Source organism: Eleutherodactylus coqui, chromosome 8, assembly GCF_035609145.1.
Source record: "Eleutherodactylus coqui strain aEleCoq1 chromosome 8, aEleCoq1.hap1, whole genome shotgun sequence".
NCBI lineage: Eukaryota > Metazoa > Chordata > Amphibia > Anura > Eleutherodactylidae > Eleutherodactylus > Eleutherodactylus coqui.
In genome coordinates, this window is record NC_089844.1 from 73,708,632 (window position 1) to 73,735,765 (window position 27,134).

The 27,134-nt window shown below is 42.9% G+C and overlaps 1 protein-coding gene across 1 annotated transcript in view; it reads left to right on the top strand.

Annotated features, from left to right (window-relative positions):
- Window positions 1-291: 291 nt before the first annotated feature.
- Window positions 292-27,134, top strand: part of LOC136577884 (dynein axonemal heavy chain 11-like) — a 390,521-nt gene continuing 363,678 nt past the window's right edge. The window contains exons 1-4 of the mRNA XM_066577803.1: window positions 292-366; window positions 5,340-5,456; window positions 22,692-22,829; window positions 26,801-26,925. Coding sequence (XP_066433900.1) covers window positions 292-366; window positions 5,340-5,456; window positions 22,692-22,829; window positions 26,801-26,925 — 455 coding nt within the window. The remainder of the gene's footprint in view (window positions 367-5,339; window positions 5,457-22,691; window positions 22,830-26,800; window positions 26,926-27,134) is intronic.

The window sequence follows — 27,134 nt, forward strand, 5'->3', positions numbered from 1 at the left end:
TGAGATACACGGTCATGCGCAGTACATTCGCTGCCATGCATGACAGACCGGGAAAGACAGACCAGTAAAACACCCACAACGTTTTACACATACCGTCTTGTGAATAAGACCTAAATCTGGTTGTTCAAAAGGATGAGTGACTGCTGCTTTTTGGGGAGGTTTTCAATTCTTGTTTTTATTTTTAATTTCCTGTGTTAGGAACTGTTCACAGCAGCCGTTGATTTTCTGAAACTGGAAAAAATAGAAATTGGAGGCTTTAGAGGTAAAATTCTCAGTGAAGAAGTTCATATCATGAGTGAGGAATCAAATGAAATTTGGCGAATGTTGCAAGAGAGTAAATATAACCCCCTTGATTATGCAAATACAGTAAGTATCTTTTTTCGATCTTGACATTATTATTGGAAGTATTTTTGACAAACGTTTTCAGAAAGGTCTAAAACCAAATCTAGTCTTCTGGTCGATAAACACTGCTAGTCGATAAATAATCAGACGAGAATTACCCGGTTTCTCTTTTCTGTGCTTCTCCCTCACAGTGCGGCAGCTGAATCATCTGCATATACCGCCTGCACTCTTACAGCCATTTCTGAAGAAGGGTTTGCGTCCTGAAAGGTGTGAACACTGGCTGTTTTGAAATATTTATAAAAAAGATCCGGGTAATTCCCTTGGTTGATCGTTTATCGACTAGAAGTGTTGCGCCCCCAGCTCACTTTTTGTCAAACTAAACTACCACAGTTGTCGAAAAGCGGGCAGGCGGCACCTTCCTTCCGTTCTTTTTCCTGTGCAGAAAAGAAAAAACCTAGTAGAAGTTACTCCAACCTGTTTTTCTACTCTTATATTTAAAAGCAAATCTAATAATCCCCATCTAGATCAATGAGTTGATTTTTAAGAGTGTGAGGATGTAAGGCATGTAGCTAGGTCAAATTTTTCTGCAGCTGGGATAACTTTTGGCAATCTGGATTTTCCAAGTGATTAAAAAAACATAAAAAACTGGATAGGAAGGATTATAATAGCCCCCATAAAATGGGGACAGTGGGGGTGTGATAGTGGCTTGTAGAATATGTCTGTAGTATGGAATATAGGTAGAAAGGAAGTTACAGGTTCCGTAAACATTTTGTCATGTGATTTCATAGCAAAAGGTGTGTATGATACATTTTAGCATTGACCAATATAATCTAACCAGTATTTTGAGGATTTGTTGTGCTATTGATTTGTTTATCTCAAAGAGGATCCAATGATAGAAATCTCTCAGTCATGAGCATACTAAAGATTCACTCCCCCCATGTGTCCCATACCCTATCTAGGGCTCTGTCTGAAGCTCCAAAAAATGCATTCAGACGGAACACTGGACAGCTCCATAGGCTGCCATTACTCAAACGGAGATCAAATCTTGCAGGATTAATAAGCGAAATGAGAAGACTACAATACCCAGAGAGGTTATCAACATTTTGTTTAGAAAAAAGATGGCTCAGGGGCGATCTAATAACTATGCATAAATATATCAAAGGACAATACAGAGATCTCTCCCATGATCTATTTATACCCAGGACTATGACTGTAACAAGAGGGCATCCTCTATGTCTAGAGGAAAGAAGGTTTCTACACTAACATAGAAGGGGGTTCTTTACTGTAAGAGCAGTGAAACTGTGGAACTCTCTGCCTGAGGACATGATGATGGCAAACTCACCAAAAGAGTACAAGAGGGGCCTGGACAACTTTCTTGAGTGTAACAATATTACATGTTATAGTCACTGATTACTTCAGATGGGTTGGTGATCCGATTGCCAGACTGGAGTCAGGAAGGAAATTATTCCTTTAAATGGGGACAATTGGCTTCTACCTCATTTTTTTTTCTTTGCTTTCCTCTGGATCAATATTGGGGGTAATAGGCTGAACTGGATGGACATACTATGCTATTGTGTTAATATACAGGCTTATATATTTATGTGGAAGTTGGGGTAAATTGCGAAGTTGGGGTAAATTTGATCTATAGTTATCTAATGTGTATGGCCACCAGTACAGAACTTTTCATAAAAATATTTATATAACACTGTAAAACTCATACATGTGTTTTGTAGTGACGTCACATCACTACAAAATCGTGCAATTTTGTAGCCTGTGTGAAAGAGGCCTCATGGTGGATCATTAAAAGGGTTGGACCACCAGCAACAGTTATAGGTGATAAATGTTTGATTGCTGGTGGTCTGGCTGCTGGGATCCCCAGCAATCACAAGAACAGGGATTCCGAGTGCCCTTTATGTGAATGGAGTGGTGGTACATAGGATTGATAGAGATGTCCATGTACAGACCTCCGGCAGATAGGTGTTACACATTTATGAGCCAACCCTTCCATTCCCTTGTACAGAGTGACATATCTATATGACACAGAATGCCTTTAGTTAAGGCACCATGCTGTACATTTAGGTCATTGTGAACCCTGTGGTCATTGACAGCCAGGCTCCTGCTGTAACATCTGGGATTGGAGAAATCAATGATCCTGGCCTTTTAGCCCCTTAGATGCTGCCGTCAATAATGGTGTTTGACAGACAGTGGAGGATTAAGAGGACCATAGGCCCTGGGCTGTTCACAGAACTTGGGCCCCCCACACATACATAATGAAGCCCCCCAGCCTCTTCCACCCCCACCTCAAAAGAATAGAATATTCTCTGCTAAAACATCAAAACTCACAAAACTAAGTGGTGTGGATTGTGACATGGAGTTTGGTGCAGACTTGCTGTGGATTTTTCTGCTGCAGAACATCCGTGGCAAGTCTGCCACATGTGAATGCACCCTTCTATGCCTGCTGGATTTTTTTTTTTGAACCTCTGAAAAGACCTTTTAGGGTATGTTCACATGGGGCAGGTTAGCTGTGGACTTTGTATAGCAGAAAAATATGAAGTGAATCCGCACCAAAATCGATTTGTGGTGCAGATTTTGACGTAAATATCGGCATGAATTTACTACAGATTTTTCTGCCGTGGAGAGTCTACTAGTCTGTATATGCCCAAAACGGAGGCAAAAATGGAAAAAATAGGAGATGCCGAGTTTTTAAAAAATAGCCGTGAAAAATCCGACCATGTGAATAGATACATAGATTTACATTAGTTCTGTATTACGGTCCACAAAACATGGGTCAAATATCAAGGCAAAATGCGCTCATTTAAAAGCGTCCAATAGGATATTTTCACAGATGTAGTAGATTTACTGCAAACTTTCCACTGCCCACAAAATCCATTTGGCGGATATTAACATGGATTTTGGTGCAATTGTGCTGCTGAATCTTTAGCTGTGTGAAAATACCCTTTATAATAGTCCCACCCATGATTGCCCATTACACTTTATTGGAGGGTCAGAACAGGGGGAACCCAAAAATGAAGAAGCAAAAAGTTTTTTCTTTACTAGTCTGGTGACTTGAGATGGATTGTGTCTGGCGTGGGGCAGTTCTGCAGCAGCAGTGCAGCCAGCAGCAATCAGATGAAGTAGCTGCTGATTGATGCTGCACTGCTTACATCTTCTTTTTCTCATTCTCCACTCGTTTTTCTCCTCTTGTGGCAGAACCCAGCGGCAGCCATGTATCACTCCTCTGCTGTTCCTACCGCCTCGGCCTTCCACCAAAGTTTAAAATGAAAAAAAGTGTCTCACTTACCCTGAAAAAATAAAAAAAATGTGTTAATGTTTTTTCAATATTTTTTGTCGGCAATACATATCTGATATTGCCATAATTGTAATGGTTTATTATATAAAATTAACTTATTTTACTGCTTGCTAAACAGTGAAATAAAATGCTAAAAACTAATGCATAATTTCTGTATCCCTCCCTCCCCAACCCTCCCAAAAATTCTAAAAGTTAGTCGATAAATTATATGTACCTCCAAATTGGTACAAATAAACTACATACCACTCTGCAAAATTACAATCCCTTATAGTCTACTCAATAAAATATAACAGGTTTATGGATATCTTATTCTAGCCGCAATAAAATACCCTTTTCAGTACGGTAAACAGCGGGGGAAAAAAACTGCAAAAAAAAAACTATGGTAATAAAAGTAATAAAATGTAATGAATAACTTATAAACATCTGAAAATAGTGCAATTGAAAAATACATCTTGTCATGCAAAAAGAAACCTTTATATAGTGCAGCTACAGTAAATTGAGGGGGGGGGGAAGAAAAAGGTTATCATTCTTGGGATGTGACTTGAAAAATAAACAAGAATCTGGTCCTTGAAGGCCCTTTTACATGCAACGATTATCGCTCAAAATGTGTTAAAAGGTCAGAAAGTGAGGGATTATCGTTCCGTGTAAACGCAAGCAGTCATGCATTTTTCATTCATTATTCGTTTATCTCTGACTTTTAGTCTGCGTAAAAAACGTTGTTGGGTTGTTTGCGTTTCGCTTGGTTTAAATGACAATCGTTCAGCGGTTCGTGGGGAGGGGGTTGTCGTTTGACGGGGTATACTTGCCTGCATCCAAAAAGGCAAAGCGATTGGCTGTTGGGACAACAAAGCAACTGTTTTTACATGCCCTCCTAGTGCTCCAGCATTGGCTGGTCAATCATCGGCCGTTCTGACGTACAACGCAGAAACTACAAAGAGCACTGAAAATACATTCGCTATCTTTTAGTTTGCATGCTAAGGTCACGGCATCTACATCGAGGATTTATCTTTGGGTGCCAGCTGGTTTTGCTACGTCTTCCGATTAAAGATTGTCAATTCACAAAGCTCCTTGTGTTTTTTTTTTTGCACACAAAGGATGCGCACCACCTACTTTCAGAGGCCAATCGGCACTTGCACAATAACAATGTTTTTCTTTCATCGCTGATGCACACGCCCTCTTACCAAACAATTGTCCACTTGTCTTTACATGAAAACTCTACCAAGCGACACACCGAATGACTGAAATGCCCAGATGCCACATCCATTTCTAGCGATAATCGTTAGGTTTAAATGCCAATCCTTCTTCTTTAAAAGCCAACCCATCGTTCATTTTCGGCCATTTGAACGAATTTTGAGTGATAATCATTTAAAAAGGCTTTAAGTCCCAAAATAGACTGTTCCCTAAGAGGTTAAAAAGCATGAAAGAATAGGGCTAATAGGTCATATGCTTGAGATAATCATGTGACCAGTATCAAGAACCCCCTGATTGATTACCTCTGTATATAGATTCTGTCTCCAATCTTGAGAGATTTCAGACAATGTTCAATGCATAGATGAGACACACAGCGAGTTCAAAGAAATATCAATTAGCCAAGAATATTACACATTGTTTAATTCACCGTGTCATATCATTCATTCTCTATAGAATATACTGTTCCAACATGTTTCGTGTTACTAATCATTTTCAGGGTTTTCTGATTGACTACATGAAATATTGTCAACAAATTAACAGCTTTGACCATCATTTGAGCAGAATTTTGAACCTGACTTTTGACGAGTCGAATGGCCTTGAATCAGCATTTAAGGTAAGTGGAGAGCTTCAGATACAAAAGCTTAGACAATGTAAAAGTAAAATAACCAAAGTTTCATGTAGGAATATGCAATAGTAATGGCAAACAAACATAAATACAGAATATAGAAAAGTCTTCTGGCTCCCTATTCAGGGGCGTAACTATAGAGGCTGCAGGGGATGCGGTTGCACCCGGGCCCAGGAGCCTTAGGGGGCCCATAAGGCCTCTCTTCTCCATATAGGAAGCCCAGTGCTATGAATAAAGCATTATAGTTGGGGGCCCTGTTACAGGTTTTGCATTGGGGCCCAGAAGCTTCAAGTTATGCCTCTGTGCAGCATGGTTTAGGTATGGGTACGGGTACAGATACAGATAGAGGGGGGGGGGGGGGCAGCTCACCTTTTGCATCAGGGCCCCTAAGCCTTTAATTACGCCCCTGTCCCTATTGCACGAATTTCAGCATTATTGGAGGTAGATAAAACTCCCCAATTAGTTCTGCAAATACATCTTTTCAATTACCTATCAGCAGAAATGTTTTACCTTTAGTTTTTGCTAATGGTGCCACCAAACTTTTTAAAACCTGTGCCACATTTCACCTTTTTTTCGCAGCACACACAAAAAGTATCATACAAATGCAATTTTGGATGCTAGACCCCTATAGTACCATACAAATAGTCTGCCTTCACCTAGGGTAAAATCTCAGCACGCTGTACAACCAATGTTAAAGGGTCTTATGCATTTTCCATTGTGGAATAAAGTGTATGATTGTTGTCCATAGTCTAAACATTGTAAAGAGTTGAATAGTTTTAGAAAACTCCAAAAAAAGGATGCAGAGGACATAGTAAAAAATACAATGTCAACATAATAAAAGGTACTCACTAGGGGTAAAAAGAGGAGTATAAGGAAAATAAAAAGGATGACAGCGGGGAAAATTGCTGCCAGGGACAACATCCCACTGTGTGAAAAACAGTTTTACCGGCAACGCTGTAAGAATTCAGCTGCAAGAGTAGCAGAGACATTTTAAAATCATCATTAAATTGTAGACGGGACAGTGACTGTCCAGGTGGTATGACCACAGAGCTTGGCATGTTTATAATGAAGACTGGGGGTTCCGTGCTTTACACGCTATCAGGCGTACAGTCTTATAAAGGTAACTAACCTTTTACCTGGTGCGGGGGCATCGGAAACAAAATGGAAAAGATGATTGTCTTTCAAATGCAGCAATCGCAGGAGAATTATGCGTCAGCACCTACTAATTCCACTGCCAGTCATTTGACAGAATTATGAGCATTTTAAAGAAACCATCACCAACAAGTAATAGTTATAGACTAGTGCTGGGCTTATGTAATCAACCTTATAACACCCTCTAGCAGAAACTTTCTGCTCTCCCCAGAAGTAACCTCTCTCTTGTTTGTACTTCCAACAAACTTTGGAATAAAAAAAAAGAACAATAAAAAAGCAAAGAACAAACAAGGAACAATGAAGATGATGAGGCTTAAAAGGAAATAGGAACGGGGAAGCAAAAGGACATAAAAGTTGTACAAATAGAAGGCATAGACCAGGTCTGTAATAATCCAGTGCAAATGTCTTTTTGTAGCATCACAAGAGAATACAGTTACAATCAAAATTATTCAACCCCCACTTAAAAAATTGGTTTATTTGCCAAATTCACAAACTACAGCTGTTTGAAAAAAATAAAATAAAACAATCAAAAAAAAGAAATATTTAAATAGCTTGACACAACTAATATAACAAGTGGTTTCTCCAAATTCAACACAAATTTTGACGACTACTACGGTCTTGGAAATATTCAACACCTTTAATAGAATTCCTCATAAGTGCACATATTTACATATCAGGTGTTGTCTGAAGCACACCCGATGCAACTAATCAAGAGCTTCATTAGTTGCATCTGGTGTGCTTGAGATAAAACTAGAGATGAGCGAGCGTACTCGGAAAAGCACTACTCGCTCGAGTAATTTGCTTTATCCGAGTATCGCTGTGCTCGTCCCTGAAGATTCGGGTGCCGGCACGGAGCGGGGAGCTGCAGGGGAGAGCGGGGAGGAACGGAGGGGAGATCTTTCTCTCCCTCTCTCCCGCCCGCTCTCCCCTGCTCTCCGCTGTGACTCACCTGTCAGCCGCAGCGGCACCCGAATCTTCAGGGACGAGCACAGCGGTACTCGGATAAAGCAAATTACTCGAGCGAGTAGTGCTTTTCCGAGTACGCTCGCTCATCTCTAGATAAAACACATCAAATACCTGGACTGGCTGAGGGTTTGCTGACTGTGATATTTGATTCCATGTTAGAAATATGGTAAGTCAAGGAAGAGGTCCATCACAGTGGTACATCACATTTGCAGCAGGCCATAACAGCAGACGGGTGCTCTACTGTGTCCTAGAGACGCTTGTCATAAAGGGGTTGAATAATTCTGGAACTGCAGTGGTCCTGAAAAGTGGTATTAAGGGGTGAATTTGAAGCAACTACTTGTTATTTGAGTTGTGTTGAGCTATTTAAATTGTTCTTGCCAACAGCTGAAAGTTTGTAAATTTGGCAACAAAAACTAATTTGTTATGGAGGTTGAATAATTTTGCAACTATATAATGTAGTATTCTTATATGCATACATCTGCCCATCATTTCTAAAAAAAAGTAAACCGTGCGCAATATGGGGCAAATTTACAACATTTTTATGTCAGTTGCTGGCTCAAAACAAGTTGTAAATATAAGTTTTTGCGGAAACGTATATTTGTGCAAAACTTATGCGACTTTTCTCCTTTCTACACCAGCCCCATCACTTTCTTGGGGAAATTGGTGTGGCTTGTCAGCAGGGGGCATGGTCAATTTCTGTATAATTTACACCAGCTTACAGATGCTGGCGTAAATTATACTAGAGATGTACGCCAGGTTGAACGTGGCATACATTTCTGTCTAGGCGCATGGAGCTGCTGGGGATATACCAAATGCATGAAGAGACGCGCACCTCTTCATGTCCAATGCACCGTGTACCCAGGCAAACTGTACTAAGTTTGGCACAGGAAATGTCGGGCTTAGTAAATTTTCCCCTATATTTTTTCTATTTTAAAAGCCTCTTTTATTGTGAAACAGCAGATTGAGGGGATACATTTGGCTCTGTTCATCTAATGTTTGGACCGTACAACTGAGGGCCATGTTTATTTACCCAAAAATGCAAACACAGTGTAACATTTTCATAGACCGTCATTGACCTACATTGGACAACTTTTTTATACATGGCATAAGTTGGAGGAATGCATTTGGATATAATTTTTTGATGGTGCTGAAAAGTGTAGCCTTCTATGCTATTTGTAGGGAACTTCTGACATTGAACAGGCTGTTCAATCGGCAAGCACCATTCAGAGCAAGGGGAGCTCAGCATTTTTATATACAGTTTTGTGCAAAAAGATTCAGTTTTAATTTTAATTTACTGATCTAAAACTTATTTGAAGTACAGTGGGTAGTCTTACTCACTGATTGACAGCCTTCATATAGTAACATAATGCCATGTCCCCCAAAAGAGAAACATGGTCTTATTTTCGGGGGGCGTCTTATTAATACTTACCTCACATGTGCGGTCCGGGGTCCCCTTCGCTGGTCTGCAAAGTTCCGTAGTTTCGCTGGGTTTCCTACATTTCATGGCCACCACCAGAACATCACTTCCTGGTTGCGGCATTCATAAATCTTGCCTCCAGGGAGCGATGGCTCTGATTGGCCAGCGAGTGCTGCTCTCAGCCAATCAATGCACCGTTTGCTGAACCAACACGCTTATAAAAGTGATCATAGGCCATAGCGGGCTTGGACAAAAGAGCCTGGCGCCCGGTTGCCATGGCAACCCATTGAACCTCCGCGATTACATCGCGGATGTGATGACATTACAGAGGGAGCATGCTCCGTGTGGACCCTGTACATGCTGCGATGTAAAGGGGGTTAATAGTTCTCATCGATCCCTGCTGTTGCAGCGGGAGTCCAGCTATCAGTCACAGCCGACTCCTGCTGCAGGATGGTGCTGACTCACTTCTGATCCCGCACTATTCACAGGACTTAAATTTAAATCCTGTTGCGTTAAGTGCCACCCTGCCAAGATGTAAACTTATGTCTGTGATCTTAAGGGGAAAATGTAACTAGTTGCTCAGCTGTCAATAACAAAGTATGTTAGAAAGTGTTTGAGCAAATGATATGTTCCTTACCTCACACTGAGTAAGAAATCAAGCTTTGAAGAGTAGCTGCACTTTTCACAAACTTTTGAAATGTCAGAGAGACATGTCAAAAGTTTTGATCGGTGGGAGTCCCACTACTGAGACCCCTGCTGATCTTTAGAACGAGGGGCCTGCAGCTCTTACCCGTGTGCTGTGCTGCTTCAGTTGTCTATGCTGCTTTTTGGCTCCTTCCAGCAGCTGAAGATGGCGACATAGAGGTCTGTAGTGCTTGCAATACACCTCTGTGCAGCCATCTTCAGCTGCCGGGAGGAGTCGAAAAGAAGCGAAGATAGCCAAAGCCGCAAAGCGCTCAGGGGAGTACTGTAGCCTTGTTGTTCTAGCGATCAGCTGGCTTCTCATTTACCTTGTCAAAAGTTTGTAAAAAGTGCAGCAACTCTTTAACCCCTTAGTGACCAAACCTGTTTGCGTCTTAATGACCAAGCCATATTTTGGAAATCTGACATGTGTCACTTTAACATAGAATAACTCCATTAAGGTTTTGCATATCCAAGTGATTCTGATAATGTTTTTTCGCCACATATTGTACATTTAGGTCGTAAAAATAGACAGTTAGAATTTGTGAATATTTATTAAAAGTACTAAAATTGGGAAAAATTTTTTTCACATTTTCAATTGCAATATCTCAAATAAGTGCAAACATACTGTACAGATTTTTGTTCTGATATATATTTTCATCTGGTTACTTTATTTTGGACGCACATTTGAAAAACTTTAGTTTTTATTTACAACCATTTAGGAGACGTACAAATTTAACATTATTATCAACATTTTGAGGAACACTTTATTTTCCTACCCAAAGCCAAGATTGCAAAGGATAATAGGTGTCAGAATGATAGATACCCCCACAAATGACCCCATTTTAAAAACTACACCCCTAAGGCCCCCTGTCCACGGGCGTTGCGAAGTCCTGCAGCAGATCTCCGCCGAGGGAGCTGCCGCCGAATCTCCGTCGGTCAGCCCTATCTGATAGATAGGCTGGCCACGGAGAATCGGGGCAATTCACAGCTTGCTGCGAATTGCCCACCGTGAGCGGAGAATCGCAATGGTTATCCGCTCGTGGACAGGGGTCAGCGCTTTCCATAGCAATGCTATGGAAAGCGTTGTCCGGCGTGATTCGCCGGTGGTTTACCGCTGGCGAATACACGTCCGTGGACAGGGGGCCTTAATATATTCACTGAGGGGTGTCATGAGCATTTTGACCCCACAGTTTTTTTTCAGGAGCTAATTCAATTTAAAGGAAAAAAAAAAAATTTCATATTTTTACAAGAAGGTCTTTTTAAAGGCAGATTTTTTTTTTCTATATTGCATATGAAAATGAGGACCCCAAAATGGAACCGGTTGTTTGTCCTGTGTTCAGAAACATTGTAATCTTGTCTGTATGCACAAGGGGCCCAAAATGAAAGGAGCAGCTGTTGGCTTTCAGAGCAGAAAATTTCCTCAAAGGCGTTTTAGGCCCTATTGCCCGCTTGTAGAGCTCTTGAGTGGCCAAAACGACAGAGAACCCCCACAAATGACGTCATTTTGAAAAATAAAATTGAAATCACAGAGGTGAGAGGGAAAACAAAAGCATTATTTACTGAAAAAGAGACAACAATGCAGTACCTGATAAGGTGCAGAGCAGGCACGATCGCCGTAGGGTATGCACAATCACTGAAGACCCTAGTAAAATGCAGTAAGCCAGACTATAGACTGTCCAGTGGAGACTAATATGCAGCCACCCACCCAACCCAGCCCAGACTGGGGAGGAGTGACTGCATACAAACCTAGTCTGCAATTTGAACAATACCATAGAAACCAGCCAATAGATGGGTGCGTCCCGCCATACAGGATTACAACTCACACTGACATAGCAGTGGGCTGCCCTGTATCATTTTGAAAACTAGACCCCTTAATGAATTCATCTAGGCGTGTACTATGTATTTTGACCTCACAGTTTTTGAATGAATCTAAGCAAAGCAGAAGGAGAAATTATGATTTTTATTTTTTTGGCAATTGTGTCAATTTAAAAACATTTTTTTTTGTACAGCACACATATGAATGAAGACTTTTACCACAAAATGGATACCCCTGTTTGTCCTGTGTTCAGAAACATACCACTGTAGCCCCAATCTACTTAAAGGACACATGGCTAGGCCTCTAATGGAGGGAACCACCCATTGGATTTCAGGGCACAACTGAAAAAATTCTAGGCCCATTTGCTCACTTGTGCAGAAAAAAAATTGACTCCCTAAAAATATCCCCCCCCCCATTTTTTGGCATTCCCTAAATATTCAATAAAAGTAATAATGTAAACTATGTGGTATTTCCGAAGACGGGTATTTACGGAGGCTTGTTGGGATGGGCACATGGAGCAATAAAATCCCTCCTCCGCCAATGCTTTTCTGGGGGTATTCCTTGATCTCAGCGGCAGGGATGAGGTGTAAAAAATGGTGCTCTGTGAGGCTTTGTAAGATTGCTGAGGTACAGCGGTCTCACACAGAAAGCGCTCAACAAGCTGCTCCTGGAACTGCAGGAAGGCAAGCATTGACGGGGCTTCTACATATTACAGATAGCGGTCTGAATAACGCTGGGCTCACATAACCGGATGTGGAATCCACTTGCGGAGGCCCATAGCGGATCCCAGCTGTGAACCCGGCCATGACCCAGCGTACGCCCGCGTAATGTGCTGCACATAACTGCGTACTCACACAGGCGGTCATGCGCTGTACACCTTTTTTTGTTTGTATTTCCCATGCCATGTCAGGATGGGCTGCTATCGGGGTTGCCGTGCCCGCACCACGGACGCTGTCGCCCCTGCTGCGAGTGCGCGGCGCAGGGGGACTCCTATGCTGGTCATCACTCCTGGCCACCCGGCTCCTACACGGCGCAGAGGTGCTAGGAGCATGGCGGCTGCTGCCCGGCGCCGTGTTCCTGTTTCCATGGCAGCCTGCTGCATCTCCACTGACCTAGTCTGGTTTGCTAGTGCTGAGGGAGGTTCTCCCAGCGCTTTCTGATCATCCTGCTGCTGTCAGGTGCTCCGCCCCAATCAGCTGCTGGGGCGGGAGCTCTGACAGCATTTAAACCCCTCAGTTGCTTCCTGACACTGCCAGTGTTTGTATAGGCTTCCTTGCACTCACCAGCGTTTCCTTGTATTCCTAATTATTGGTGTTGTGACCTCGGCTTTTCCCCTGACCTGACCTCGTCTCCTCCTTCTGTACTGCGTTTCTCCGGACTGACTTTTTGTGCTTGACTCTGACTTGCTCCTGAACTGGTTTGCGGTTTTCCCTTTGTGCTTCGCTCTGGTTGTCTGTTTGTCTGTCCATTTGTTTTCTGTTTCCAGGGATTGTGGCTTTCCCCAGCATTCCCCTAGCCAGTGTAGGGATCGTCACCCAGTTGCCCGCCTGGGGTTAGCCAAGAGTGGAGGCAAGTAGGCAGGGACAGGGGTTGTGGGCTACGTTGCAGGGCCCCTCCGACTCCTGCTTTCCCTGGTTTCCTGACATGCCGTTGCTTAGCAATGACGTGGGTACTTGCTGCCCCTATATAATGTAGTTGCGTATGGGCTGCGGGTATATCCGCGACCATGGAGCACAATTGGCTCTATGTTGCAGATATCCTCTGTAAAATAGAACATGCTGTGTTTTGTTTTCTGCGAGTGGATTACGTAATTCCGACCCACTAATATGAGCAGAATTGTGTAATCCAGTGTATTTTATTTATCCGTGTATAACTGCAGATCAAACACATGCGGAATCCGCAATTTCTATCCAGTCATGTGAGACCAGCCTAATGGTAGATCTTTACCTTTTTTATCACGTGATCAGGGACCACTCAACGAGGCCACCAGTCACTGCTCCAGGCTCTTGTCTACCTTTGGTAGCTGGGAGCAAAGAGATTTTAAATTTCCTGGGCTTCTGTGCATGTGTCTGGCATTTTGCCAGTGGATGCATGCATAGAAGCCGGGGAAGGTCTGTGGATGATGATCGCGTCGGGGTTCAAATGCAGAGGCCTCCAGTAAGAAGTTTCATCTCCTCCCACCGATCACATTGGTGAGGGGAGAAGAGTCTTCAACTTTTTAAAAACTTTTACGTGACCGCCATTATCCATTGGAGAACGGTGATCACATGACCAGGAACCACACACCGTGGCACCCTGTGACATCTCTAGGCTCTCGGCTACCTTCGGTAGCCAGGAGCATGTCGGATTTTAAATTTACCGGACAATTCTTGCCTTTTGCGTAAGCGTCCACCACCTTGCTGACAGGCGCATGGACCGAAGTTGGGAAAGGTCCGATTGGGGGACAAATCTGGGGACCTTAGGTACATAATTTTATCTCTCTTCACGGATATGATACATAAGGGGAGATAAAACTTTAACTTTTTAAACTTCTTTTTTTTTTTACACTTTACTTGATCACCATTATCCAATGGATAACGGTGATTCTGTGACCTGGAACAGCATACAGCAGTCCCCGGTGACATATCCCTGTACTTGGCTATTTTTGAGTTCAGGGAAATTTTTAAAATTTGCTGGGCTCTCTGGCCTTCTGCGTGCCACATCTGTATCCATTGGATAATGGCGATTACGGGCCCGGGGACCGGTCACTGCGGTCCCCAGTGATATCTCCTGCCTCCCGCCTTAAAATTTGCCAGGCCTCCTGGCCTTCTGCGCATATGGCTGACGTAATGATGTTTGGCACGCATGCGCAGAAGACTGGCGTCAGGTCCTGGAGGACCAGATCGCTGCCGGACATCGCAGAGGACGGGGGTGAGTATTTTCAGCTGTCCTCACAGATCTGATCCATGAGGGGAGCTGAATGTCTAACTTTTTAAAACTTTTTATTTACTTTCATGCGATCGCTGCTATCCACTGGATAGCAGCAATCACGTGACCAGGGTAGGAGCTTCCCGCGGCCCCCCATGACAGCTTCAGGTTGCCTGCTACCTTACAGCCCTGGGGATTAAAGCAAAGCAGGACGTAAAAAATCTATGGGGTGGTCACTAACGGATTAAGTGAGAAAGTACTTCTTTGCTTTATCAGCTCCAAACAGAGGAGGAAAAGGAATTTTACAACTACGAGCTATGCAAAACAAACATAAATGAGTATGTATGCTGTATTTTAAGTGTGCTGTTTTTTTTCAAAAGTGTAGTGTTTTTTAAAGAGACTCTATCACCTACTTTTAGCCTTATAACCTGAGCTTATGGGCTGAAAGTAGGTGCCCCACTGAGCCTGGTTACAAAAGTGTTATGCATACCCTTCCCATCATTCCAGTGGTGTGAGTGCTGAAAGCCACCGCTGCAGTGCATTGAGCGACACTGCTAAGTAGTTCATTGAGCAGCGGCTTTCAGCACTGACACCAGGGAAAGACAGGAGAGGTAAGTATGACCACAAGCTTATTTTATAGAGCTAAAAGTAGGTGATAGATTCCCTTTAACACCTTGAGTGGCGGGTTTCCTACCACCCTGTCGTGCCCACCAGGGCAGGTTTTTTAAAATGGTCTAATCATTGAATTTCAACTAATTTTGCAGTTGCGTCTCAAGAGCCATAACTTTTTCATTTTTCCATTGACATGGCCATATAAGGGCTTGTTTTTTGTGGGACAAGTTGTGATTTTTTTAAACAGGGGGGAGGAAAAAAAGAAATGGGGAAAAAAGAAAAAAAGGGGCCATGTCATTAAGGGGTTAAATAATGTATTAACGTCCTTCGCTGGGTCATTACGGCGCATGGATACCACATGTGTGATTGTATTTTTGATTTTTTACAAAGTAAAGGGAGACAAGTGTTTTTATTATTTTTTTAATAATTTTTTCTTTTTTTAAAAAATTTATTTATTTATTTATTTATTTTTTGTCCCTTTAGGGGACTTCCACAGGGACCCATCAGGACCCCCTGATCACATTCCGGGGGTCCGATGGTGACAGCCCTTTACATGCTGCAGTGACAGCCCTTTACATGCTGCAGTCACATAGACTGCCGCATGTAAAGGGTTAACACAGCAGAGATCGCAGGTTTTCTCTGATCTCTGCTGTAAGAGCAGGTACCTAGCTGTCCTCTCACAGCCAAGCACCAAGCTCTCCCTGCCACAGAGACCATCGCTTGCTTCTGACAAGCCGATGGTTTCTATGGCAACCTGTAAACAAAGCAGGACTTAGAAGCAAGAGATTGCCGGCATATCGGCAATATCTTCTGCTGGTTTTTCAAAGCCCTTGCTTTGTTCTCTGTGGGTCTGTGCAGGCAGAGCACACTGTCACAGCTTGTGGCATTGTGCTCTGCAGCTCCCATAGTGATACATAGCCCGGAAATCTTCCGGGCTATGTCACTATGAGCAGTGGAGCTCGTCCCGGAAAATTTCCGGGCGTGCCACTCAAGGGGTTAAGGGCAAAGTCAGACAAGCGTTTTTTTGCGCGCGCCTATGTGTGCAAAAAAGCGCGTCTTTTAGAACCATTGCTTCCCTTTGTAGTGTTCACATGTCCATCTTTTGCAGGCGCAAAATACTTGCACCTGTAAAAGATAGGACATCCGTGCGCCAGGAAGTTCTGTGCTGTGTGAAAGGATTCCCCCGGGGAGTCCCCTCATCACTGAACACTCTGACAGCGCTGTCACTATGTTCAGTGACAAGGAGGCTTCCTGCGGGGATGAAGGAATCCCCAGCCACAGCTGTGACAGCTGTGGCAAAGGACCGCAATGCCATCCCATTGCTTTCGATAGGGCTGGCGCTACTGTCGCTGGCCCCATTGAAAGCAATGCTGTGTTTTTCGGGGAAGGACTTGAAATAGCGCTCTTCTGCAGCTTGTTCTCCTGCCGGGGATTTAAAAATCCTCGCCTCCTGAAAGGGCTGTGTCTGATTTGGCTGCGCTCAGCTAATCACAGGCAGCGCTAAGCCATTCATTGAATGACAGCTGAGCGCTACCTATGATTGGTCACAGCGCTCAACCAATCAGAGGCAGTGCTCAGGCATTCATTGAAAGCAATGGGCATGGAGTTACAGTCATGCGTATTTTTAACATGCGTGGAGCGCATTCTTTTTGCACTCGTCTGACCGAACCCTAAGAGTGATTTGAGATTAGCGGAATTGCTGAACGCATCTTTCCCTATTTTATTTGTTTATTTGTGTTTTATATCAATTCATAGTAATTTTTTAGATTACACAATGGAGCTATATTGTTTTTTTCCCTAGAGGTTAAATACCTTGTGCTGAGGTGGTATATTGGAGGGTTATATTGTTAAACATTGCTACATTTAAAAGCAATGTTTTGTGGGTTTGGTTGTGGGTTTCAATCTCCATTGCTTTGCACAGGTGATTAACACCTTAAAGACATTGCCTATTTTGGGCTTAAGAACGCAACGATTTTTGGCGAATTTTCATCTCCATTTTTCAAAAGTCATAACTTTTTTGCTTTTTTGTCGACACGGTCGTATAAGGGCTTGTTTTTTGCGTGGCGAACTGTAGTTTTTGATGGGTACGCAGACTAGATTGTAAAACTTTTATGATCGTAGGGAGTGAAAATGCATCAATTCTGCCATAGATTTTTTTGTTTTTTTTTTACAGAGTTAATCATGCAGCATAAATGACACTATCCATCTTTTCTGCGGGCTGGTACTATTACAACGATACCAACATTCTTACATTTTCTTTAGGTTTTTCCACTTTTCTGCAATAAAAACCCTTTTTTTGGAAATATTTTTTTTCTAAATCGCTGCATTCTTTTTTTCTCATGAATATACTTCAGAAAAAACTAATAGATTTGCCCCATCATCTTTTATGGTTTTTCCTGTATTATTTGTTAAAGGGCCAGTGCTTTCATTGCAAATCATTTTACCTTTTATATTATTGAAAATACTTTAGGGTTATTTTTGCTCTCTTTGATATTCATGAAATCATGAATGGGTGAGTGCTGCCTCTGATTGGGTGAGCGCAGGGACTAATTAGAGGCAGCTGTCATTCAATAACTGAGAGCTGCCTCTGATTGGTCACAGTGCTCAACCAGTCAGAGGCAGCCCATTCAGCAGGCAGGGTTTTTTAATCCCTGCCTGCTAATTACTACTGAGAGCAGTGCAGGGAGAAGAGCTGCAGAGAGGTGAGTATACATTTTTTATATTTTATTCACCATTTCTTCTTGTTTTTCAGGGAAGGGCTTATGTTTAAAGCCCTTCCCTGAAAAACAATTACCGGTTGCTGGCAGCAGGATCCTCTACCGCAGCTGTCATCTGTGACAGCTGTGGTAGGGAATTCTTTATTCCCCGCAGGGATGAAGAATTCCTTTTTTGCATCTGTCACAGATGTGGCAGGTGCAGCAGGGAATTCTTTTTCCTCGCAGGGAAGAAGGAAACATCTGCCGCATGTGGCAGATGTGTTCTTCATCCTCGCGGGGACATAGCAGTGGCGGACAGGTAATTTTTGGGGGGTTTTTTGCACTAAAATTATTGTTTTCCAGCGTAGGACTTATGTTTAAAGCCTTTCCCTGAAAACCAATGACGGGTTGCCAGCAGCAGGATACTCTACCGCAGCTGTCATGTGTGACAGCTGCGTCAGGGAATTGAAGAATTCCTCTGCTGCAATTGTCACAGATGTGGCAGGTGCAGCAGCAGGGAATTTTTTTTACTAGCGAGGATGAAGGAAACATCTGCAGCATGCGGCAGATGTGCTCTTTATTCCCGCGGGGGACACAGCAGCGGCAGAGAGGTAAGTTTATCTTTTACACTAAAATTACTGTTTTTCAGGGAAGGGCTTATATGTAAAAGCCCTTTTCTAAAAAAAACAATTCAGGGGTGCCGACCGACCATTGTTTTCAATGGAGCCACCGGCAGCAGCCGCGGCTCCATTGAAAACAATGCAGAGCATAAGTCACCTTCAAAAATGCTCGAGTCTCCCATTGACTTCAAGGGGGTTCGTTACTCGAAACCAGCTCTTGAGCATTACAAAAAGCTCGGCTCGAGTAACGAGCACCCGAGCATTTTGCTGCTCGCTCATCTCTAATAGTCAGCAGATATTTTGGTCAGCAATAACACGTGTATCCACCTGCATCCTGAGGATGTAGACATAGTTTACAGTGGTGCTCGCTTGAAGATCCAGGATTGACAAAGGTAAAGCCCCCTGGTGCAAGCACTGAGTCATGACTGACTCCTAGGGTGACTATATATATAGAAATGCTCACCAGCAGCACACGTTAACAGCGCTCCAGGGTGAGGCAAGTTATATGCACAGCCACAAAGAGATCTGAACCTTGATCCCAAGTTTATGTCCATAGAAGAATAAAATATCAAATTCTTTATTCCTCCATAACCTCTTTATTCCTCTTTGTCAAGCTCAAAGACCCTGTGTGGTCGAAACGTTGCCTTTTAATCTGGATATAGAGCAATAAAGAATTTGATATTTTATTGCACATTATGGATGCTGCCACGTATATATTCTTCTTCTATGACTCCTAGGGTGACATCACATTGTGACGTTTTCTTGGCAAACTGTTTTTGCGGGGTGGTTTGCCATTGCCTTTCCCAGTCATCTTTACCCCCCTAGCAAGCTGGGTACTTATTTTACCGACCTCGGAAGGATAGAAGGCTGAGTCAACCTTGAGCCGGCTACCTCACCAGGATCCAGGACACCAGGCCACAAAGTCCAGAGCTTATACCCTGGATATCTGATGTTTGTAAGGCCCCTGGCATTACAGTGACAAGGTCTCTGTATAACTCAGTACTTTGGCGTTATAGGCGCTCAATATGCCATCTCCATACCCAACCTTATTATGAAGATATTCTTCCCTAAAAGCAATGCTTCTTGGGGAAGATGCCTCCGTAATACGAGGTCTAAGGAACCATACCATATTTTTTTTCTCTGATTCTGTATGAATCCTACATCTGTATGAAATTGGAGGCGTGGGAAAGTACAATAGAATCCGATTGACTTCTATGGGTGCCATATTATACCTCTGTACAACTCAAAGCTCATAGTGAGCCGTGAAATGTCTATTTTAACCCTTCTTTGAAATATATTGCTAATGATTTAAAGGATTTCAATTGATCGTCTCTGGTTGTTCTGATTTCCTAGCAACAACGATCTGATATTGGTCCCATGACAAATAGTTACATCTTTTGGCCACTTTTTAACAAAGAGTTTGAAAATCTTTTTCTTGAATTCACTGCCGTGAACTTTCCTTCCCTTTTCAATCGCTTCATTTATCCATATCCCATATTAAAAGGTAAATCAAAAAGAGAATGTTTTTCTGATATGTTCCCCCAGCTGGCCATTTCTGAACATCTAAATGATTCCTGCATACCCAAGTCTACTGAAATAGAACAAACATTTCTGAAAGATGATTTTGTTTTGATGGACACGGGCTGACAAAGAGAATGTCGCCAAGCGGTTTAGTGCAAAGTACTTGTAGGATCGGTGACCTCCTACATCCCACATTCAAAGCCTTCAGCAATCTGCAACATCTCATCCTGTTACAAAGGAAACGCAATCAGAAGAAGCGTGGAGAAATAGCTGGCTGCTCATTGACTGCACGTTATCAGCATATTACTCCGGCACAATAGTTTAATAACAGCCATAATGTGTCTTCATTTTTACTGGATAAAGAGGCTCTCTGGAAAGTGCTTGAAACCTTATCTACACAAGAGTCAAGCCGCTTGTATTGAGCTCTGATGAAAGCTGACACACATCTGAGTGAAGTGCTTGGTTTCATGTTCCATTGAAAGCCACTGAGTGTGTTTGTTCATAAAAAAAAAGAAAAAGAGAGAAAAAAAAAAAGCTTCTACTCTTTGGCAGATCCATCTTTCCTGGCTGAGCCCCCTTCACATTGTGCACATGAAAATAAATATTTGGAGTGTTATTACTGTCGAAATTAATCCCCTTTTTAAAAATGTTAGGGTCGATTAGCATATCATTCTCGCCTTTATGTGTTTGAACTGATTGCAGAGATGGAAAAGTAAGAAAACACAAGCGTTCTAATTGAGCTCCGAAATTCTGAAAAATCTACTTGTACTTCGGTGACCTTTTCATAATATGTTGGGGAGCTACGTATATGCAGCAACTCCCTACCACAATAACTCCTTTTACAAGAATTGGGGCAACTTGGGAAGACCGGGAATAGGGTGTACAATTCTTTGCTCTTCCCCAGCAGTGTAACCTGGGGCTCCTGGTTCCCATGCAAACTCTGGCCCCAAATTAGCACTTACCGTTGCCATTTATAATACTGGCGTCGTGTCATGTAGCAGGGTGGTGTTTTGTGCCTTCCCAGACACTAGAGGCTGGGTACGACCCCCAACTCCGCATCTCCTATAGCTACACCTTTGGCCTCATCTGTATGCTGTCAATTTAAAGGGAATTTTTCATTATCTATGAACACCATAAACTAAGTTATGGTGCCCGTAGAACAGGTACTGAGGAGTCCGGGCATGTGCATACTTACCCAGCACCCCGCTCCAATGCTGTTACCTGTGGAAGTCAGTGCATGGACAATGCAGCGGACTCATCTCTGTATGCTGTGTGCATGCACACCTATAGAGAACAGTGTGAGTTAGCACACACAGCTTGCAGAGATTAGTGAGGAGTTAGGGCCCCTTCACTTTTGCGTGCATTTTTGTGCATATTACTGTATTTTTTTGCGCTCACAGGGCTGGTTCACTTGGGTGCGGGACACACCCCCCGCCGTAATTTTAAAGGCTATTTAGTCTAATGAGTTCCGGATGTGTTCTACTTCCCATGTAATTGCGTGCATATTGAGTGTTTCTTTGCGCACCTCCCGTAGACTTCTATGTGGACTTTTAGTGCACACAAAAATAAAGTATGCTGCATTTTTTTCTGTGTTATGATATGCGTGCGCAAAAAAAAGGTAATGAAAATGTACCCATTGAAATCAGTGGGTTTTATTCCCTGCATATTACACTTTGTGAAAGGGTCTTTACTGCGGCTTTTGTTCTATCCGTTGAAGTCTATAGCCTATCTAGTGCTATATTTGACATGCTGTGTATTTTAATTTCACATTGTATGTCAATTTCCACAAAAATTTTTCCTGCAACGTGTGGAAAAAATATTTTGCAAAAATCTCATTCACTTTGCTGCTACTGTAAGTGCTGCCGATTTTTCCATATGGAATATTCGCACAGAAAATCCGCTGCAAATCCACCCTGTGTAAACATACCAATAAGGTACACATACCACAAGTTAAGATCTAAGATTGGAGGATTTCCTGTGAATTCACACTTGACAGATTTGCAGCCAATTTTCTGCAGTGGATCCACGCTAAAATCAGCATCAAACTCCACATCAAACCGTGCAAAGTTTGGTGCTTACACTGTTGATTGCACCCCGTCAATTGGATAGAGGTAAAGTCCACGGTGGATCTACTCAAAACTCTGTGTCAAGTTCGCTCCATTGTGTGAGGATTTTCACACAGGTTCTGGTGCAGATTTAGGGCTAATGCCCACGGACAGATTTCTGCCTATTGAACCTAATAGCTCAATGTTCATGCTGCGGAATTCTACTGCGGAATTCCGCAGCGTGAAAGAAACTGCGGCTTGTTTTAATCGCCGCGAAAAAATATAGTCAACGGAATCCGGCCATCACGCAAAACTTCCTCTGTGAGCACAGCGGAAGTATCGCATAATTACGCGCCACTGCCGGCCGTATCATCCAGCACTGTTGGCGCATCATGAGCTGTACTGTGCATGCACGCTGGCTCGCCAGACGGGATTCAAGCTGCGGATTCGGAGGGGTGAGTATGGGGTCTTTAGTGGGGCGCCGTGATGGACTCCGCTGCGATATTCCGCTGGCAGAGTCCATCACGGTCGTGGGCATGAGGCAAAATGGATTTTTCTGCTGCTACAAATCTGCTACGTGTGCACGCATCCTTATTCTCTATCCATGGAATCTGTATGGAACTTTTGCTCTATTGACTATATGTAAAAACAAAAAGTAATATTTCCTAGAACTACGGTACTTTAAGAAAATGACAGTTGAAAAGCTGCAGTGACAAACGTGATTTATATGTCATGTATAAATGTAATATTTGCATGATAATACAGCCCGAATCTTGCTGTGTTTCAGGTTTTGCAGCTATTTGGCGCCTTACTAGAGAGACCAGTGATAAATTCTCTGTTTTGCCCAAGTTATGCTAAACTGCTCACAATGTTTGAAATGGAAATCAATGATTGCAAGAAAATATATCTCAGTCAAAAGGAACAAGTAAGTTTGACAGTCTTCATACAAATGTTCTTGGCTTATATAATCTTTTGTAGAACATGACAAACAGACATTGTAATACTGGAATATTCATCTTTCAACGTTTTTTTCTGGAGTTTTTATTGGCGGTTTTTGCCATATAGAAAACCGCAGTCAGATTCTAGCATTAGGTCAAGAGATAATATGAAACACACATTTTTTGTTCTGCTTTTGCTCTCTTGTATTGTGTTTTGTGAGTCAATGGCGTTTTTTCTGGAACGCAGCATTCTCTAGGATTAGAGGTTTCTTTTCATGCATTTTCCCATGGATCCTTCTATATGAAAAGAAAATATATGGAAAAAACACATGTATAAAAAATGCTTTCCAAAGAACACTTAAAGGGGTTGTCTCGCGGCAGCAAGTGGGGTTATACACTTCTGTATGGCCATATTAATGCACTTTGTAATGTACATCGTGCATTAAATATGAGCCATACAGAAGTTATTCATTTACCTGCTCCATTGCTAGCGTCCCCGTCTCCATGGCTCCGTCTAATTTCGCTGGCTTCTTGCTTTTTTAGACGCGCTTGCGCTGTGCGGTCTTCTGCCTGGTGAATGGGGCCGCTCGTGCCGGAGAGCTGGTCCTCGTAGCTCCGCCCCGTCACGTGTGCCGATTCCAGCCAATCAGGAGGCTGGAATCGGCAATGGACCGCACAGAGCCCACGGTGCACCATGGGAGAAGACCCGCAGTGCATCGTGGGCGAAGATCCCGGCGGCCATCTTGGTGAAGGAAGAAGAAGGAAGAAGTCGCAGAGCGGGGATTCTGGTAAGTAATAAATTTTTTTTTTTTTTAACACATCCTTTGGGGTTGTCCTGCGCCGAACGGGGGGCCTATGGAAAAAAAAAAACGTTTCGGTGCGAGATAACCCCTTTAAAGGTAGTTTCACACCTACACTCGGGATTCCGCTTGGGGGATAGGGGGGCAAGAAAGGGAAATCCCCGTGGCCGAACGGCTTTATCTCAGGACGGAACCGAACAATATCGAAGGACTATTATTGGCTATAATGCTTTCCATCCGGCTTCCGGACAGAAGAAAATGTTCTGCATAAAGTTTTTTTTCTTCCGGTATTTTTAGCTGGATCTGCAACAAAACCTCTGATTGGAGGTTCCAACGTAGATGTGACACCGGCCTTAAAAAATGCATGAAACTAATAGTGTTTTTACAAGATTTTTTTTATACAGACATGTCATTTTTAATGCCTATTTTGCCCCTATAAAGAAGTCTATGGGAAAACACCTGAAAAAAGGACACACCTACAGCATGCTACGTTTTGAAAAAACATCATGGATACACAAAATGCAATAGACATGAGGAAACAAATGTGCATAGCGTGTTTCATGTTTTCTATCGACTATTAGCTAACATCTGGCTGCTAATTCCCCCCCCCCCCCACAAGAATGCAAGAAAAACATTGGGAAAATTGACATGGAAAACACTATATGTGAAACCACCATAAGGGGGTTTTGCATCTTAGACATTCATGTAAGTTTCACAGGATATACACTTTTGAAGTTCCCAATTACCTGGAGATCTGGGGTCTCCTGACCCCATTTTGCCAAACAAGGTGACCAGTGGCTGCTATTTCCAAGTGGAGAATAAATTGAGTTGATCCCCCTTTCAAATTCAAGGGAGTTATAGAAACACTTGCATTTTGCTGACATTATTGAAGAGAGCAGGTATGGTTAATTAGATTTCCCTGCACCGATTCTCTATTACTACTGATATGGCTCCCTCTTGTAAAGGTGTGGTCCCACGCAGCAGCAGGTTGGTCCGCCAGTGTGTGTTGGACGTGCGGTATGGATGCAGCTAAAAGCTCTAGATCTATGTGGCTCGTAAATCAATTACATGTTAACAAACTGTTGACTGTTATGGTTTGCCTAAAAACACGCAGCCATTAGAATTAACAGTCAATTCACACTTAATTTATTTGTGAACCTCAGATATGCAATGGCCATGCAGCAGTCTCTATGTGAAGTCATCACCTAACAATTACTGGTTAAGGAACTGAAGTAAATTCAATAATATACAATTAAACGTTTACCATATTACCAGAAGTGGATTGTCATATTTTCCCAATATCCCAGTCTTTTTCCTGTGCTACACTCACAGGAGCCCAAGAAGGTGAGAACTAGGATGCTATTGGCATGGTCCTGACTAGTGATGAGAAAACTTTTCAAAAGTTTGATTCAGCCAGTTCTTCAAATTTAGGCAAAAATGTTGGTTTGGTCGAAATTAGAAAACTGGTACATAACAGAAGAAACGCCCTTTTACTGGGTTCGGCCGAGACAAACCACCTGAGGTTTGGGTTCACACCAAATCTAACTTTTAGCAAAGTTTGACCCAAAACAGTGTTAGGCCTCGGTCACACGGGCGTTTTTTGCCGCGATTTGCGGATCGCATGACGGATGCGCATCCGCAAATTGCGTGACCGGGGCCGAAAAATTGCCCAAAAAATCTGCTCCTAGCCGCGTTTCCTTTGAAATGGGCCGGAGCAGTGGAGCGCTGTTCAGCGCATTGAATTCAATGGAGCTGGCAATACAGCCGGCTCCATTGAAAGCAATGGGCTGCGGGCGATCTCAGGATGAATTTTCGGGAAGGGCTTAAAAATATAAGCCCTTCCCTGAAAATCATCCAAAAATGTGTAAAAAGTAAAAAAAAAAATATATACTCACCTTGTCCCCGCAGACGGAGTTCAGCCGTGGCCAGCAGTTTTCCTGAACTGTTCTGAGTAGTATTCAGCAGGCGGGGATTTAAAATCCCCGCCTGCCAAATGGGCTGCCCCTGATTGGTCCCTGCGCTGAGCCAATCAGAGGCAGCTCTCACTCACCCATTCATGAATTCATGAATGGGTGAGTGAGTGCTTCCTCTGATTGGCTCAGCGCAGGGACCAATCAGGGGCAGCTCTCAGCTATTGAATGACAGCTGAGAGCTGCCCCTGATTGGTCCCTGCGCTGAGCCAATCAGAGGTAGCACTCACTCACCCATTCATGAATTCATGAATGGGTGAGTGAGAGCTGCCTCTGATTGGAGAGGGCTGTGACCAATCAGAGGCAGCCCATTCAGCAGGCGGGGATTTCAAATCCCCGGCTGCTGAATACTACTCAGAGCAGTTCAGGAGAACTGCCGACCGGCCGCGGCTGAATTCCGTCTGCGGGGACAAGGTGAGTATTTTTTTTTTTACTTTTTACACATTTTTGGATGATTTTCAGGGAAGGGCTTATATTTTTAAGCCCTTCCCGAAAATTCATCCTGCGATCGCCGGCAGCCCATTGCTTTCAATGGAGCCAGCTGTATTACCGGCTCCATTGAATTCAATGGGCAAACATCATTCTTCTCTGCCACAGCTGTCACAGCTGTGGCAGAGGAGAATGATTTGTGTTGTATATGTTCTCAATGGGGTCGGCGCTGCTGCCGCCGGCCCCATTGAGCGCATATAGAGAAGACCAGGAATCGCAGATCGCAGATAGGCGCGATCTGCGATTTCTGTTCTATAATTAATCGGACAAGCGCATAAAAAGCGCTCATGTGTCTGATACCATTGCAAAGCAAAGGTTCTATAAAATCGGTGATCGCATGCGCAAGTCGCGCGAAAAAACGCCCGTCTGACCAAGGTCTTAGACTGTTTTAGTTCGCTCAACAGTAATCCTCACTTTTAAGTTGATTTAGGTGCTTCTGATCCGTGGCACAGAGGGACCAAGGCTGCCTGTAGATTTCTTTCCTTGACTACCAATATTTGCTCAAAAGAAAACCCTACATTCACTATGTTGTTAGCGTGAGATATTATCTAGACATTTCCAGATATCTAGATTTCGGTAGGATTAAGTTATAATGCAATATATTACAGTTTATTTTACGTTACTATGCTTGTTTACTTGTAACTTATTATTACATATTATTCAATGATTTTATATTATTAATTATTATTTTTTTTCCAGAGGGAAAATGGACATATCGTGCTTCTTAAAAACATGCCGCCCACCTCTGAAAATCTAAAATGGTGTTATGAATTGCGGGAGAGATTAATGAAACACAGATCTTCATTCAAACACATTAATCATGAGTAAGGCGATTGTACTGTAGAAATGACATACAGAATTTGTGACTTCTAAAAGCCAAGTGAACGTGTGAATTGGTTTATACGGATTTCTTTTTGTATTTTTGACATCCAGTGGCACGTTATAATGTGGTCAGTATGACAGCTACCCCAAGACTTGGGGCTGCCATGGAGCCCATAGCTGTACAAACTGACCACCATATTAAAAAAACAGC